Source organism: Mytilus galloprovincialis, chromosome 2 (genome assembly GCF_965363235.1).
Source record: "Mytilus galloprovincialis chromosome 2, xbMytGall1.hap1.1, whole genome shotgun sequence".
NCBI classification, from domain to species: Eukaryota; Metazoa; Mollusca; class Bivalvia; order Mytilida; family Mytilidae; genus Mytilus; species Mytilus galloprovincialis.
The window spans coordinates 17,425,948-17,441,347 of record NC_134839.1 but is presented as its reverse complement, the minus strand read 5'-3'; the positions used below and the strand labels follow the sequence as shown (position 1 = coordinate 17,441,347).

Here is a 15,400-nt window from a genome sequence, read left to right as displayed (position 1 = left end):
AAATAATCTAATCTTGTTCCTGCAAGCATGGCAAGCATTTATTTATTTTCTTTTTATTAAAGTTAAAACTAAACTATGCCTTCCTTCCTTACACACAATCAAATTAAAGATGAATGGTAGGTGCATAATTTACTCCCGGAATTTCTGCAGCAATAAAGAAATGCAAATGATCAGATTCAAAGTGGACTAGAAGTCTTATAAAAATTACCCAACATGATAATGACAATGTAGGATAAATACATAGCCACAACGAGTTAATAAAGTAGGGCAACGTGTATACCATACTTTAAACTGTCCATAGACTATCATGATAGTTGAAATAAATGCATTCCAGATTTACAACTAATGTCAATATTTAGAACTCTTTGAATATTAACAAAGAAACCTAAACTTGGTACAAGATAATCTTGATAACTTCTATATGGTTATAATTAGAAGGCATATAGGTTAATATTATGTTTTCACTTCCAACACATCACAAAGAACTGTTTAAATATGATATAACATAATTTGAATGAATAAAAAGGATGAACATTGTAAATTTAAGCTTATTTTTTAAGCATGATTTAAACAGCACCATATCCTTACCCGTCTTTGACCTCCTTTCGTCAGAGGTTGAGGATTAACAAATTGACGTCGGAATTGCTCAAAGAAAGAACCAAAGCTGTACATATATATACCAAGACCAAAGAACGAGATTTTAAACAAAACGAGACTTTAAGGGACATCACAGAAAGCATATCAATTAAACAAAAAATAAAAAACTTTTAAAAGCTGTGACGAAATTAGCAAGCAACATTCTATGCTTCGTGGCAAGGTTATTGTTTTCAAAGCATCATATAGATTTGTTTCTTTCGTGACATATGCGGGGTTACCTTTGACTGCTGTTCTTATTTATAGACGGCAGTGGCCCATGTAATAAGCAAATCAGTTCGATTATAATTTTCAATACGAAGTGGCCTGTCTATTCAGAATTAAATTCACGAAAATATATACATGTCTAAACACTTTTGTAAAACAGATACTATATATATTATATTCATTCGATTACATACGTTGATATATGTCTGATTACACCCTGCCATTAAACATCAAAGATCAATACATAAAGTATTCGTTTTGAAATTCTCCAATGTTGTTTTCTCATTATTAATTTATCAGATATTAAGTTGTTTCAACTGATAATGTTGGGCGTTGTCGTGTTTGGTACACCTGCTAAGCCGTGCATTAAATACAAATCGATTTCGGGATGAATCCGACAAGCATTTCGTATTGATTAAAATGATCATGGTTTAGGTATATCCAATGATGATAATGATCATGCCATTGTAATATTTCAGAGATTTATTAAAAAATTTCACTCGAGTCATGTAATTTCCGCAGCTTAAAGGATTGTTTAGAATGTTTGTATAATATGATAATTAATCAAAACAGACAATAAATGTTTGAAGACGTACATGCTCCTGATCTGCCTCAAGGTCAACACAAGACGTCTGTACTAAGACATTTGGCGGGAAATCCAGGAAAAAATAAAAACTAAATCATTTGCAAAAACAGACATTTACCAAATATTTTAGAACTGTAGTTTTCATTAACCAAGATGGCTCATGCGTATGATATTTTTTTGTTTGATTCAAAGCAAGATAAAAATAGATTGTTTATACTGTAATAATCAGAATGAATTCCTTAGTAAATGAAGACACCTGTTCTGCCGTGCTGTGTTCTTACCTTCTATTTTTGATATTAATATTATGCAACAATACGCACAACAAAGTAGAAGATATTATTTATAAATTAGGAATAAAAACCCTGTTCTAAAATACATCCGTGGTATTTTGTTCTTTAAGTTTTAAATAAGTTTTGAGAAATTTGACTTGCATTTCAACACTCGAGTACAATAATTAAATATGTATTCGTCAAAAGTAAGGAGAAGGTAAATCCTATTTAAAGACTCCGAAATGAAGAACAAAACAGAATTCGCAAAAATCTAAAATTCAACCATGGGTGTTGTTAAAAAATGTAACACGTTAGATATTAAGCTTCATTTGGTTAGTAATATGGATATGTTTTCCTAATATAAAAATAAGGTTCATTTGGAAAAAAAGTTTGCCTAGTAAAATAATGTGCAACAATTAGAAATGTGTTAAAATTAAAAGTTTGCTCTATGAATTTTGATGTCCATTTGTTGCTTCGGCTTAACCAATAGCTTAAGTCAATACAATAAAGTAAAGTTTGCGATTCATGCAATATTTTCTTGTTGCACTCTTATTATACGATCTGGCTATTTGTATTATAAAACACATAAGGTGTACAAATTTTGTTTCCCTCCCCTTATCAGTCTTCACGTTAAACCACAAGTCCTACGGCTTTGAAAAATTGCTCTCTTGCTTGTAAAATTGCACTCATGCTTGTAAAATTCTACTCTTGCTTCTTCCCTACATGCCATCATAATCCAACTTCAGTTTTTAAATAATTGAGCGTCTGGTTTTTGGACTCAAAAGTTCAGCGTGAAGACTGCATTATGCTTGAATGCCCTGCATTATTATTATTGTTGATACATGTAAAACATAATTTTGCATGCTTAAGTTCTAATCCGTTACCTGCAGGCATAAAATGCAGAGAAATAATAATATCTCTTACATCATGCAAACTAGATCGAATTTGATAAACTCTAATTAGTTTCTGTCTGTCATTCCGATTATTTTATCAGAAAATAGATCGCGCAATGACTTCCTGTCGCACACGTTTTGTTTAAATTAATGCGACTAATTTGCTGCAAGCAAATGTAATGATTTCTTTGACATGTTAAAGTGACGGGTCAAATGCTACTGTTCTAATATCTATTTGTGTATTGGGCGTTACTCTATCCATAACTTAAAGCAAGTTTATTAATTACCTTATTAGGCGGTTAGTGAACTATAACATTGAGGTAGTAATATTTTCTATTTTGGCAGAATAGTAATTTACATGTTAAGTAATAATGGGTTTAAATGTTGATAAATGAAAGATTTTTTAGGTAAATGGTAGAAAAAGCAACGTTTATTGCAGATTAATGGGTATTATTATGGTGATGTTGATAGTCTTTTCCGATTAATAGGTTAAGGGTTGAATCAACTCACATTTCCTTGCTGAATGTTATACGAATCTAATGAGGAAGCATAAAACGACTAAAATCTTTTGAATGGTATTCAAATGTGACAAGATATATTATTTTAAAGACCTTAATGACATCATCGATTTCTTTTTTTTAAATAATATACATTGTAAATGTACGACATTTTAAGACATTAAATTAAATTACATTTTTTTAGATAGGATATTTACTTCAGGAGCAGCAGTGATACATGTTATTCGACTACATTGAAGCTGTAATGAGAAGTCTGAAGGAGAATGTATTTACTTTTTATTGCTTGACTGTAAAAGATAGAGACCAAATTCCTCTTATAAGGACATTTCCAAAGGCTTCAGTCATTTCTAAGCCTCGCAGTTAAACAGTGTTTTGTGTTCTCTAAGATTCTTACAGCATTTTTTGTACAGTATCATGTGTTCTTTAAGATTTTTACAGTATTATGGTCAAATTTTAAACGTCTAAAGACAACAGCCCGAGTCCGTGATTCGGATAGGATTTAACTATTTCTAAGAAGTTCTCCTGACAACAGACAATGTAAAAGATTATCTTTCTTGACCAGTTCAAAAATTGAATAAGGCAATGTTTTGTCTTTTAGATACAAATTAATTATGGCAGACATATAATACAATTATTATATGTCTCTGATTACCATGGTTAACTATGATATGTCCTTGTATGATGATAAAAAAAATTACAAAAATAATGTCTCCACCAATTGAATAGCATTTTGATATAAGAATTGTTTAAATCGAATATGATTTTATAAGACGCTTTATTATTAAAATCATCCTGTGGAGCCCAATAACTAAGCATGCTAAGTGATTTAGACAAAAGTCATGGGATATATATTGGCTCTACCTCAGAATGCCTGAGCAACCCTACGAAACGTATATCAAAAAGATATATCTTGTGTTCATTGATTGGCTTGACAAACTAATTATTCAATTTGAAAAAGATATAAAATCCCCATATTAAAAAAATCGAATGTAATGGTTGTTCCTTTACTATCAGTTTGATTAATTATGATTTAGTGTAGATCCATGTAGTTGAGACAATAAAATTTTAATTTCTTGTCGCTTTTGACATCTTAACTATGTGAAAGAATTTGTTATTTGACATCTCTATTTTTTATTTACCTTGCAGACATTTTATCTATCAATTGAATTGTTATACATCTATGATTTATCAAGTAAACTAAGTTATATATTTATTTATATAATTAATAAAGCAAATAAAAATTGGAATACAATGAAAAATATGATTTTTAGTAGTATATCACAATTGGATTTAGTACCGTCAATGACCGAAGTCGAGACTTAATTTATCAAAAAGTTATAATACGTATTCATATAATGAGAAAAGCCAAATAAAACTTGAATACGACGAAGACTAGAATTTTCAGTATTTATATTACTAAAATTGGATTGCATATGGATTTTGTATCGAAGTCGAGGCTAAGTTACTCCACCCATGTTTACATGCGTCGAAGTGCCGTTCGATGTGACGGGCTGTATAGGTTAGATATTTACATAAGCTTGAAATGTAAACAGAAATATTTGGATTAACTGATAACGAGAAATATTACACCAATCAATAAGGTTCAAATACCCAAAATGTGTTAAGAGGTCTAATCTCGTATACTGATGACCTCATCATCTATATACTACACTCAAAACTATGATTATTCAAACATGATAAAAAAAAATTAACAACATGTAATATTCTTAATTAATTATGTAGATGAACAAAGTGCTTCACTTATTAATGAAATTAAGAATGAACACTTTCTAAAGCTTTTCATCTATTGAATTTATCAAACTGAACATTTTCCAAGTGACGTTTTCTTATTATATATATGTGATCGCACAATGAATGAAATTAAAAATGAACAATTTGTAACATGCAAAAGCTTAGCTAATTTAAAAGCTTTTCATCGATTAGTAGTTATCAAACAGTAAACATTTTCAGGGTGTCATTTACAGGATTTATTAAAGTGAATTTAAATTGCGTACGAACTATTTATAGGTTAGACAATACTTGGTCATGTTTTATGAAGATTTAAGCCCAAGACGAAGTTCTAAATGATAACAGAATACTCCGGAACACTTGTGCTTTTATTCGTGTAGTTACTAAGTGAAATAAGATGTACACAAAGAATTTGAGTTTTTTGTTTGGATAAATTGTTATTACAGCTATTCATCGTTTATATCTTCAAAAGTGTTTATTATTCAATACAAATTAAACTTTAAAAATCATGATAAGTAAATATGAATTTAAATGTACAATAAAATTGTAGAAGTCCATAAAAGTTAAACAAACATATTTAAAAGTAAAATGTTATTTATATACAGATGGTCAGTTTATAGGTTGACTGTTAGACTTTGTATCACATATTTCTAGGTTAGTGTCTTGCTTTTAATTGACAATAAAATATGATTAAAAGGGACTGAGTTGAAAAATGATCAAACAAGACCAAATTGAGCTTATTTTGTTAAATTTGTCATCCACAATTTTGTGTGTGCAAATTTTGCGTTATTTACTGCTTTCAAATTTTGCATTTGTTTATGCATATATATGGCAATAAATGTTAGACTGACGGAAAGTTAACAAATGAATGTTCGGTATCTTTGATAATTCACCTATTCCATACCCAATAGAAAGGTAAATTTTAGAATTAGGGCCATTTAGACGAAGAATATAATATTTGAACTTGTGCGAAATTTTTTGAATGTACCACTTTCTGACCAAAGCAGCGTTAAACATCGTAAATATCATGTGTTCTAACACTAGGAGTAACCATAAAATAGCAATAAATACAGGCGGATACATAACACGTGTTCCTTATGATGTTTGATTTAGGGGATTACCTTATTTGGTTCACATAAGGGTAAACAAACACAGTGATATAAATGATAGACTGTTTCCGTGAAGAATTGAAATGAATTGTCCATGGGGATGTGGTCAAGGTCTTTAAATGCTTTGCTACATTTTGTTAAAGAATATCCGGTTTAAAATAAAGATAACGGTATTTACTTTTGTATTTCAACATGTTTATATTTCAAATTGAAATAAGTATGTCTTTATTAATGATAACCTTGTGATTCACATGCATTTGTAGTAAAAAAAAGAGGGAACAACAGAAATATGTCATACTAGTATAATCATATAAACCAGCGATACACATGTTTTTAGGATATTATATAAGTTTTTGTTTAGTTATAAATGGTTTTTTTTATTCATATCGATAATATTCACACGTATCTGCACCTTCCTATCTTCGTTCCTATATTCGATAGATATGGAACCAATACTACGCAGAATTAAAAACGTCTTGTGCAGAGAGAAATTTAAAGACTTTCCATTCATATTTTATGTTCTTTGTAATGCTGTAAGTGCCATAATGACTTCCCCCCCCCCCGGTTTACATACTTTAAATTCCGGTTGACTTTTTAAGTTAAGGTCTTAAGTAGTCTAACCAAGCACTAAATACCATATACCAGTATGAAATTATAGCAAAAGTTCAGAATATAGAACGTCAAATTAACCTTTAACCTTGATCTAAATTTTAAGTTAAAAGTTCAAGAATCTCAAATTATAAAGTCACAAGTCCCAAAAATGCATGATTTGGAAATCATCATTCCAAAAAGTAAAATAACAAAAATACAGACTCTGAGTAAATTCAAAACGGAAAGTCAATAATCAAATGACAAAATCAAAAGCTCAAACACATCAAACGAATGGTTAACAGTTGTCATACTACTATAACAGCTTATTTCAAATATTTAAGGAAAGAAAAAAAACTCATATTTAAAGTCACTAGAACACTTGAACCCAAATGTATTGACGTTGCTTCAGGTACAATTTGACAAACACATTGTTTCAATAACGTTAATGGTTTCTAATCAGTTTCAAATTTTTAGTATTACCGTGTCCTTGACCTTGGATTTCATTTTCTGCTTCTGGTTTAAGAATCCCATCAAAATATTCAAGGTCGCTATGATATTATTATATGCGTTACACTAGTCCGAGATTACTGCCCAGCTTGTCTGTCTAAACAGACGTTGGAAGTCAGAGTAATCTCGGACTAGAGTTACACCGGCACACCATCTTTGTCAAACACAAAAAGTGAAATAACTCTTATAACAAGAATAACCGTTTCCTGAAATGGAACATATCATTATTAGGAAGAAACGCTCATTTTGGAACAAATATATTATTCAATTGTATCTGGGGGAGAATTTTTAGCAAGAAAAACATTATATTTGAATTAAATGAAAAGTCTTGTGCAAAACAAAAGTTAAGAAAAAAAAATGACAATTAGAAAATCAAAACGGTCCATCTGACATGTTCTAATGAAGGATGGAAAGGCATATTAAATTTTCACCCAAACCCTCGACTCATAACTAAGATGAGGCAAGGCTAATATACTGATAGAAAACACTTAAAACTTTTCAATGTTTTAACCTAGTACGGGATTGTTATTATTTATGCTGGTCTTTTTGGCGATCTTTCCTCATGTTTTTTTAAAACAAGCTAGGAACATCTAATTTTGTATTTCAGGTGAACAATAACGGAATACTTACTTTTAAAGACAAGTTGGATACATACAAACCACAACCTTTTCCTTCAAAAGAAAACCGATCTATCATTGCGCCATTTTGGGCGGATGTAGATACTGAACACATTGGTGGAACTGTATGGTTCAGAGAAACATTTGAACAAGCTTTTCTTGACAAAGCAACAGTAGAATTAAGAAGCTACTTCCGAGAACAACGTGCGTTTACAGCCAAGTGGATGTTTATCGTCACGTGGGAAAATGTAGGATATTACGGTGCCTCACGCCAGGGCAGAGAGAGAGTAAGTCAATTTTTATAAGATATTCGGATTCATAAAAACCAAAATACCCAAAAAGTAAAATAAGTATTTCACGTAGCGCCAAATTAATTGTTGTAAGCCTCTGGTAAAATTAGATTTATTGAAAACAGTGTACTTTGTTCAAATGATACCAATTAAATATATATATATATTTAGAAACTACCCCTTTACAACGGGGACACTTGTAGACGGGGTATCCGCAAATGCATCCAACAACGTATATGCAATGAATATATACAGACAAGTAACACACAATATTCATAAAACATTTTCAGACTTAAAATTGGTACATTGTAAAATAAGACATCATCTTACATAAGAGAAATAAACATGATGTTACTTTACACTATAAAGATATGATCTTAACTAAAAGTAACGTAAAACAAAAAACATTTATTTATAAAATATAGTGCTAGCATCAAGTAGTGAGATGATACAACAGAATTCTACATTTATTTTGATAAGCAAATTAATACGATTTTGCAGTTCTAAATTTTATCGAATTGCATTATCGGTATACCCGTAAAAAATGCGATGGGCGAGTTTTTATAAACTCCGTTAAAAGATTAATTTACAAGTTAGTGCTAGGCTTATTGTATGGAAAATTGTGAAACCAAATGTTAACCATAGTGTCTCTAGATCTAGTTTACTGTTGTGTCGTTGGGCTGCTCTTTCTTCATGCTTATTGAACAAGAGATCCATATCGTGTTTAATTTATATACATGTACATGTATATGAAGCGAAAACAATTGTTGTTATTTTTTTTTATCATAATAATGTTCTGACAAGATGTAAACACTGCGTACTCAAAAAGTCTTGGATGTATTTATTTTGGAAAATTGGGACTGAAAAAAATTGAGTACAATATTTGAAATTCGAACTTAAAAATGTTTGACCCATATGTTGCTTTAAAAGTAATTCCTTAGATGTATGATGTTGAAAGTACAATTTGTATATAGAGGTCTAACATAGTTTGACACGCGATATCAAAAACAAATTATATTTGATAGTATGAACACACCCATTGACACTGGTTTTAGAGATTATATACTGAATAATAAAAGATTAATTATAAATAATATTTGAGCTAAATGAAGAAAAAAAAAAAAACAAAAAAAAAAAAAAAAAAACACGTTAATAATGTAAAAGTACACGACCATGATGACGGCGTCATGATAATATTTCTTTACAGTTAAGTACTATGAAATATGTTTTAATATTTCATATACATTTTTAACAGAAATGTCATTAATTTTACCCGAAAAAATAAAACATAGTTCACAAACTTAAATGCTTGCTGCTTGTCAAGAGTGTAAATTATGTCATTAAGTTCAAAAGTTTAAAAACATTTCTTTGAAATATAGTTTTATCATTCGAATATCATCTGAATAAAAAGCATATCATTATTTTTAAAGATAACAGATTGTCATGTATTAAAATTAATCAAATTATGAAAAACGACAATGTTCATGTTATTTTTTTAAAAATGCATTAAATGATTTCACGCATTCAACCTCTAAATAAATATCTAATAAATTAATCTTGATATTTTCTACGAACAAAAAAAACAAATGTGTTAGTGACTTTTTTCATGTTTTGGATCTGATAATGTAAAGTATAGATTCAAGGTTATCTGTTTTGACACTATACTATTTTTTCATGCAACGTCTTGGTATTCCACATAGCGATAAAACCATATTAGGGGTGATTTGAATTGCATATACCATTTAATATGTGTAATTTTATATTATAGTTTTAGAAAAAATACACACATCTTACTATAGTTGTATTTAAATTATTATAACTATCATTGACTATGTGACATAAAAAACTAATGTGATGAAGCTATAATAGAAAAAAAATGTTTCAAGATTTTCATTTGAAAAACAAATATTTTTCAAAAGTTGTAAAAAAATGGACCAGAAGTGATGACTGTAGAAACATATGTTCAATCAATATTCTTACAAACTTACTTCTTTTTTTTTATCTCTCGTTGAAATGCAATTCAAAAGTAATTCAAATTTCAAATGATTACAATATAACAAATTATTATTGTAAATCTGATTGAAAAATCGACGAACTTCACACAGTATACATTCATTCCATTTAAAAGTTTGTTTTCGTGTATCAATTGATTGTTTAGATGCACTTATTTTATAGTCAAGTTGCAAGTATTTCATGTATTTTCTAGACAAGAACAAACAAGCTATGCGATATATACATGTATGCCAACATTTAGAGCGGAAAATGTGGACTTCTAATTGAACATGACGGTATGAGGGATTGGAGTAGAAAGTGTTCTTGCATCAGGCCACTAACACCCCACTCACAGAGTTGTTGCAAGGGTTCATTAACGTTCAGAGAGCGTGCCACTCTTCCTTCACGAGGTATCACAATTAACATTCCCATTTCGACCGAATGAGATTGCACATTCATACATCTTGCACAGTTACACTCCATTAATAAGAAAGGGATTTTTATGTCTTTGGCCGGAAGAGAGAAGTGCAAGATATTAGTCGCGTTCTTTCATAACTAATGAAATGCAATGGAATTATATTATTCAATTTATTTTCAGCGCAATACGTTTCAAGCTGTATTGGTAGCTGATGATATACACTCTTTCGTGATATTTAACTACAATAAAATACAGTGGACCACGGGTTCTAACAGTGGAGGGAATACTTTGACAGGACTAGGAGGACAGCCTGCTCAGGTAATGTACTAGAACAAAACCCAGGAAAGATTTATATACTCTTTACCTCAATATTAGGCCAGAATAATTATACATGCATATGTATTTTTTACCTCATTTATCATGTTTATGGGAAACATTTTTGAGATACATCCGATAATTAAGTAAAATGTGATTTGAAATGTCAGGATAATGTGATTGCTTCCATTTGGTTTTACAACTACAAAAATATACATGAAATTAAACTACGATTTGATTTTGCTGAACTCTTTTGCTTATTTCGATGTCTCTCCATCTGTTATAGTTTTTGCAAAAAAAAAAGTAGTCCTCCAAGGGCAATTACTCTTATAAGGCGTCGATTGACAAATCGACCATGTTAACCCATTTACAGACCTTATTCTTATGGTTATTTTTACTGCTAAAGATTTCAAACTATATGGTAAGTTTTCAAGATAACAACTTGATAACCAAGCACTGCGAAATTTATTTAACATTGGCAATTCAGGGGAAAAAACTCAAAATTGTACTGAAAATATCGCCGGAAATTGACCTATTGATATTTTTCACATAATCATTGATAGTGTCAAGTTTAAAAAAACCAACATGAAATGATACTCCTGTTTAACATAAAAAAAACCTTCAATATCGCTTCTGCTTTTTCTTTGAATTTATTATTCCCCCATTACCCCGTAATTTTTTTATAATCCATCGTTGGTTTTTAATATGAGGTAAATTTATGCAATTCTTTTAAGGCTTAATAAATCCTATGTCGACGAGACCACACAGAACGGAAGTAAGCACTGGGTCAAGTTTATAAAAGTTGTCCGCCCTTACTGCATCCTTGCAACAATATAGTGCATACTATATGTATATAATACAGCTGTTTTTATGTTTAGATATTTTTTTCATCAATTTATGTTTTATCTTGTATCGATTCTTATTTCATAAATATATATACATTCATGGCAATTATGCAATGCAACTTAAAGAAATCAAACATAGAAAAATGTTATCATGCGGCAAATTCCTAAACAAATATGTAAATGTCTATGATAGAAAAGAACAAATTGCAATTTTCAACTCAGAATTTTCATTTAAATGAAAATGATAAAAAAAAATAATATATTTTAAAATTTAGAAAGTGTTAATGAATAGACTGTATAAAACAGAAAGGGCGTTTCAAAATTACCACTCTTCCATCTCAATTGGCAATCAACAAAAGTTAACAACAATGCTCTTGTCACACAATAATATATCACTTAGGACATATTCATACATAATAATGAACTTTTTTTTAACAGTCTTCTTGTTTATCAAACTCTTTCAAAAACAGTGTAAAGTACACGAACAATACAAGTATTTGTTAAAATTTTCTTTACTATGCAAATAAAACTTGTGCCAACGCCCTTACTAGTTTATGCAAGTCATTACGTCATTATCACGGGACATCTTACCTCCTAGCCTGGTGAATTATAATTTATCTGTTCGGAACAAATTAGTTCCGAACAAAAGCTCCAAGGAGGATCGAAGTAACACCCTTCTTATGTAACAATTCATTTCTGTTTTAGAAAGTATCGAAATATATAAGTAGTTATTATGTTATCGTTTGGCGTAAAGGCGGGAACTGGAATAATGAGAGGGAATTTCACATTGTTACTATAAAATGATTTCTTCTATCTATCTCAATTTCCCCTTTTAAAAAAAGTGTTTGCTTACGTGTAGGTCGATTATGTTTAAAAACCGAATGAGAGTTTGCGGGCAGAATCTGGGAACATTAGTATAATAGTCCCAGGCAGAATACTATTCTTCAATTTGTTATTTATATTTTTTCATGCATTGTTTGTTCAGTAAACATATAGCTGTAATTAATTTATTGCCAGAATCGGTTCTGTGCAAACACTATTATTTTAATATGTTGTTTCCCTTTGTTTAACATTTCGTTTTACGTACAATGAATGTAATTGAACTTTGTACTATTCATATGAAAAACGCCTTGTGAACACATTTCCGACAATGCTTAATGTTTACATCACATTTATTTTTAGGAAAACCGAATATTTCTTTTTACACTTTACTTGTGAATTCACCATCTTAGGTCATACGGTAAGGGCATATTGAAAGCAAACGTTATTTCAGTATTACAAAATCAATTATATTGTCTAAGAAATATTGTAAATTAATCTATGGCATACCATGCAGTAACAAGGAATAAAAAAAACCAAACATACCATACAAAAAAAACCGCCCAAAAAGTACCAAACCCAACAGAATAAATTATGGATTAACATGAAAAAGCAGTAATTTCGGTGTGTCTGAAACATTACACATAAAAAGAGTTTTAGTGGAATAAAACTTACAAAATTAGAATTTGACAGTGGCAATATTTTTTTCTTCAAATTTTGATATTTCTCTAAAATTTTTTTTTTTTACATTACAGGCTGGATTCAATGCTGGTGATCAGAAAAACTATTACTCAATAGAAGGTGCTCAGACCGATGCTGTTATTAATCTTACTTTAACAAGTAATGTTGGCATACAAGGGAAGTGGGTATTCCAAGTTGATGACGACATAGATGATAAAAAATGTAATAATGTTGGTAAGTGCATTCGATACAATTGCCAAAGTCAGGAAATAACATTGCTGTAATACATTCATTTGCCCTATTTTTCTTCATTCCATTGAATGAGTTGCTATAACGTAATAACAAACAACATCCAAACATTGGTTACATACCATTTGGTGAATGTCTTAAACTCACAAGGAAACTTATTTTAAACTGAAACAGTCATTTTGATCTAAACTGCTTTTAAAAGTCTGAACAATTAAATATCAAATTATGTACAAATTTCAGACTTAAGTCAATACGATTACATTTGTGTAATGCAGTACTGTTCAATATAAACTGTACTTTACCTATACCAAAAAAAAGCAACGATCGTGCATCAATATATGTCATTTTAACTAAACTTGAATAATGAAGTATTTTAAATTGTTGTGAACAATTCCATTACTATCAATGAAAACAAATGAATGTTTTTTTTTGTTATTGCAGAAGGCATTGTGTTATCACCGCCGTTTGGAAACATGCTTGGAGGAAACAAAGTTAACATTACTGGACCATGTGCTTATCAAGAATATAAACCTATGGCATATATTGTGGAAACAAACACTAATGTCACGTGCAAACATGTCTCTGATGATACTGTTGCATGCGTTTTTCCGCCAATATTTAGAACCGGCGAGATAACGATTCTTTATAACCCTTACGAAGAGGGTTGGAACTATTCTGCTTTGTACATGATAAGTAAGTACGAAAGTAATTATTAACATTGTTAATAGAGTGGTCCGATACTTATGTATGTACTATAGATGTTATGGTTACTGGTTTTTAGAAAAAGAATGTTTGGAATAGGAAATAGCAAAAACCTACAATTCAGCGAAACGATCAAAATACATTAAATACATAACCTCAATTGGAAAACGTAGCTTTAGTTTTCTCGTTGGAATTGTTTTACCCTCCAAGTGTTCTTAAAATGTCCTGTACCAAGTCAGAAATATAGCAGTTGCTATCTAATAGTTCGTTTATATGTATGTTGCATTGTTACTTGACTTTTGTTGCACTTCAATGTTCTGTTGTTTCGTTGTTTGTCTCTTATATAGTTGATGTGTTTTCCTTGGTTTTGATTTACTCCTCCGATTTGTTTTCTCTCAATCGATTATGACTTTTGAACAATGGTATACTACTGTTGACTTTATTTACATTTTTAATTTCGGGGCTCATTGTTGGCGGCCGAACGGTGAACTATAGTTGTTAATTTCTGTGTCATTTGGTCTTTTGTAGAGAGTTGCCTCATTGGCAATCATATCACATTGACGAAATGACAAATGTAAAACAATTCAACGAGAAAACTAACGGCTTAATTTATGTACAAAATAATGAACGAAAAACACTTCTGTACAAAGTTACACAGCAACAAGCAACAACAACCGAATTACACACTCCGGACTTGGAAATGTACATACAGAATGTGGCGGGGTTGATCATGATAGCGGGCGCCTAACCCTCCCCTAACATGGGACAGTGGTGTAACATTACAACATAGGAGCAAACTATTAAATCAGCTGAAAAAGGCTTAACTTGTCTGATAAATACAAATGGAAATACATCTTACAAAAACACAGAGTGATCGTGGACGGGTAAATGTGCTTCACTTTAACAAAAACTGAACAGTTACTCATAGTTACTGGCAGCTGTAGTTCATGCTAATAACAACCATGCATCTAAGACTAAATTATCAATTCGTACACATCCAACATCGAATGGATTTAGTTTGACGTCACAACCAGTCAAAGAACAAAAAATGACCTTGTGCAATGAAAAGATACAGGTATAGACAGATTGTAGAGCCATGATGTGCAGATGCATATGTGTATATAACGATAATATTGAGTATGCTTTTAATTAACAGATAACAAAATCAATGTTAAAACCAATGAAAACTACATTCAAATGTTTATAATGTAATTATGTCTCTTTCAGCTAACGTAATGAAAAAGCAAAATGATTTAATACGACGAAGTCCAGATGATTGGATTATTGGTGATAGTGTCAATTTATTTTGGAATTTTAGTTTAATTCCGTCCCGGTCTGCACAATTAGATGTTTTATATTATGCAAGTATCATTATATATGTTATAGATT

The 15,400-nt window shown here is 30.4% G+C and overlaps 1 protein-coding gene across 1 annotated transcript in view; it reads left to right on the top strand.

Annotated features, from left to right (window-relative positions):
* LOC143063025 (sushi domain-containing protein 2-like) overlaps positions 1 to 15,400 on the top strand; it is a 33,540-nt gene that overhangs the window by 6,478 nt on the left and 11,662 nt on the right. The window contains exons 2-6 of the mRNA XM_076234937.1: positions 7,691 to 7,987; positions 10,581 to 10,718; positions 13,135 to 13,294; positions 13,751 to 14,002; positions 15,239 to 15,372. Coding sequence (XP_076091052.1) covers positions 7,691 to 7,987; positions 10,581 to 10,718; positions 13,135 to 13,294; positions 13,751 to 14,002; positions 15,239 to 15,372 — 981 coding nt within the window. The remainder of the gene's footprint in view (positions 1 to 7,690; positions 7,988 to 10,580; positions 10,719 to 13,134; positions 13,295 to 13,750; positions 14,003 to 15,238; positions 15,373 to 15,400) is intronic.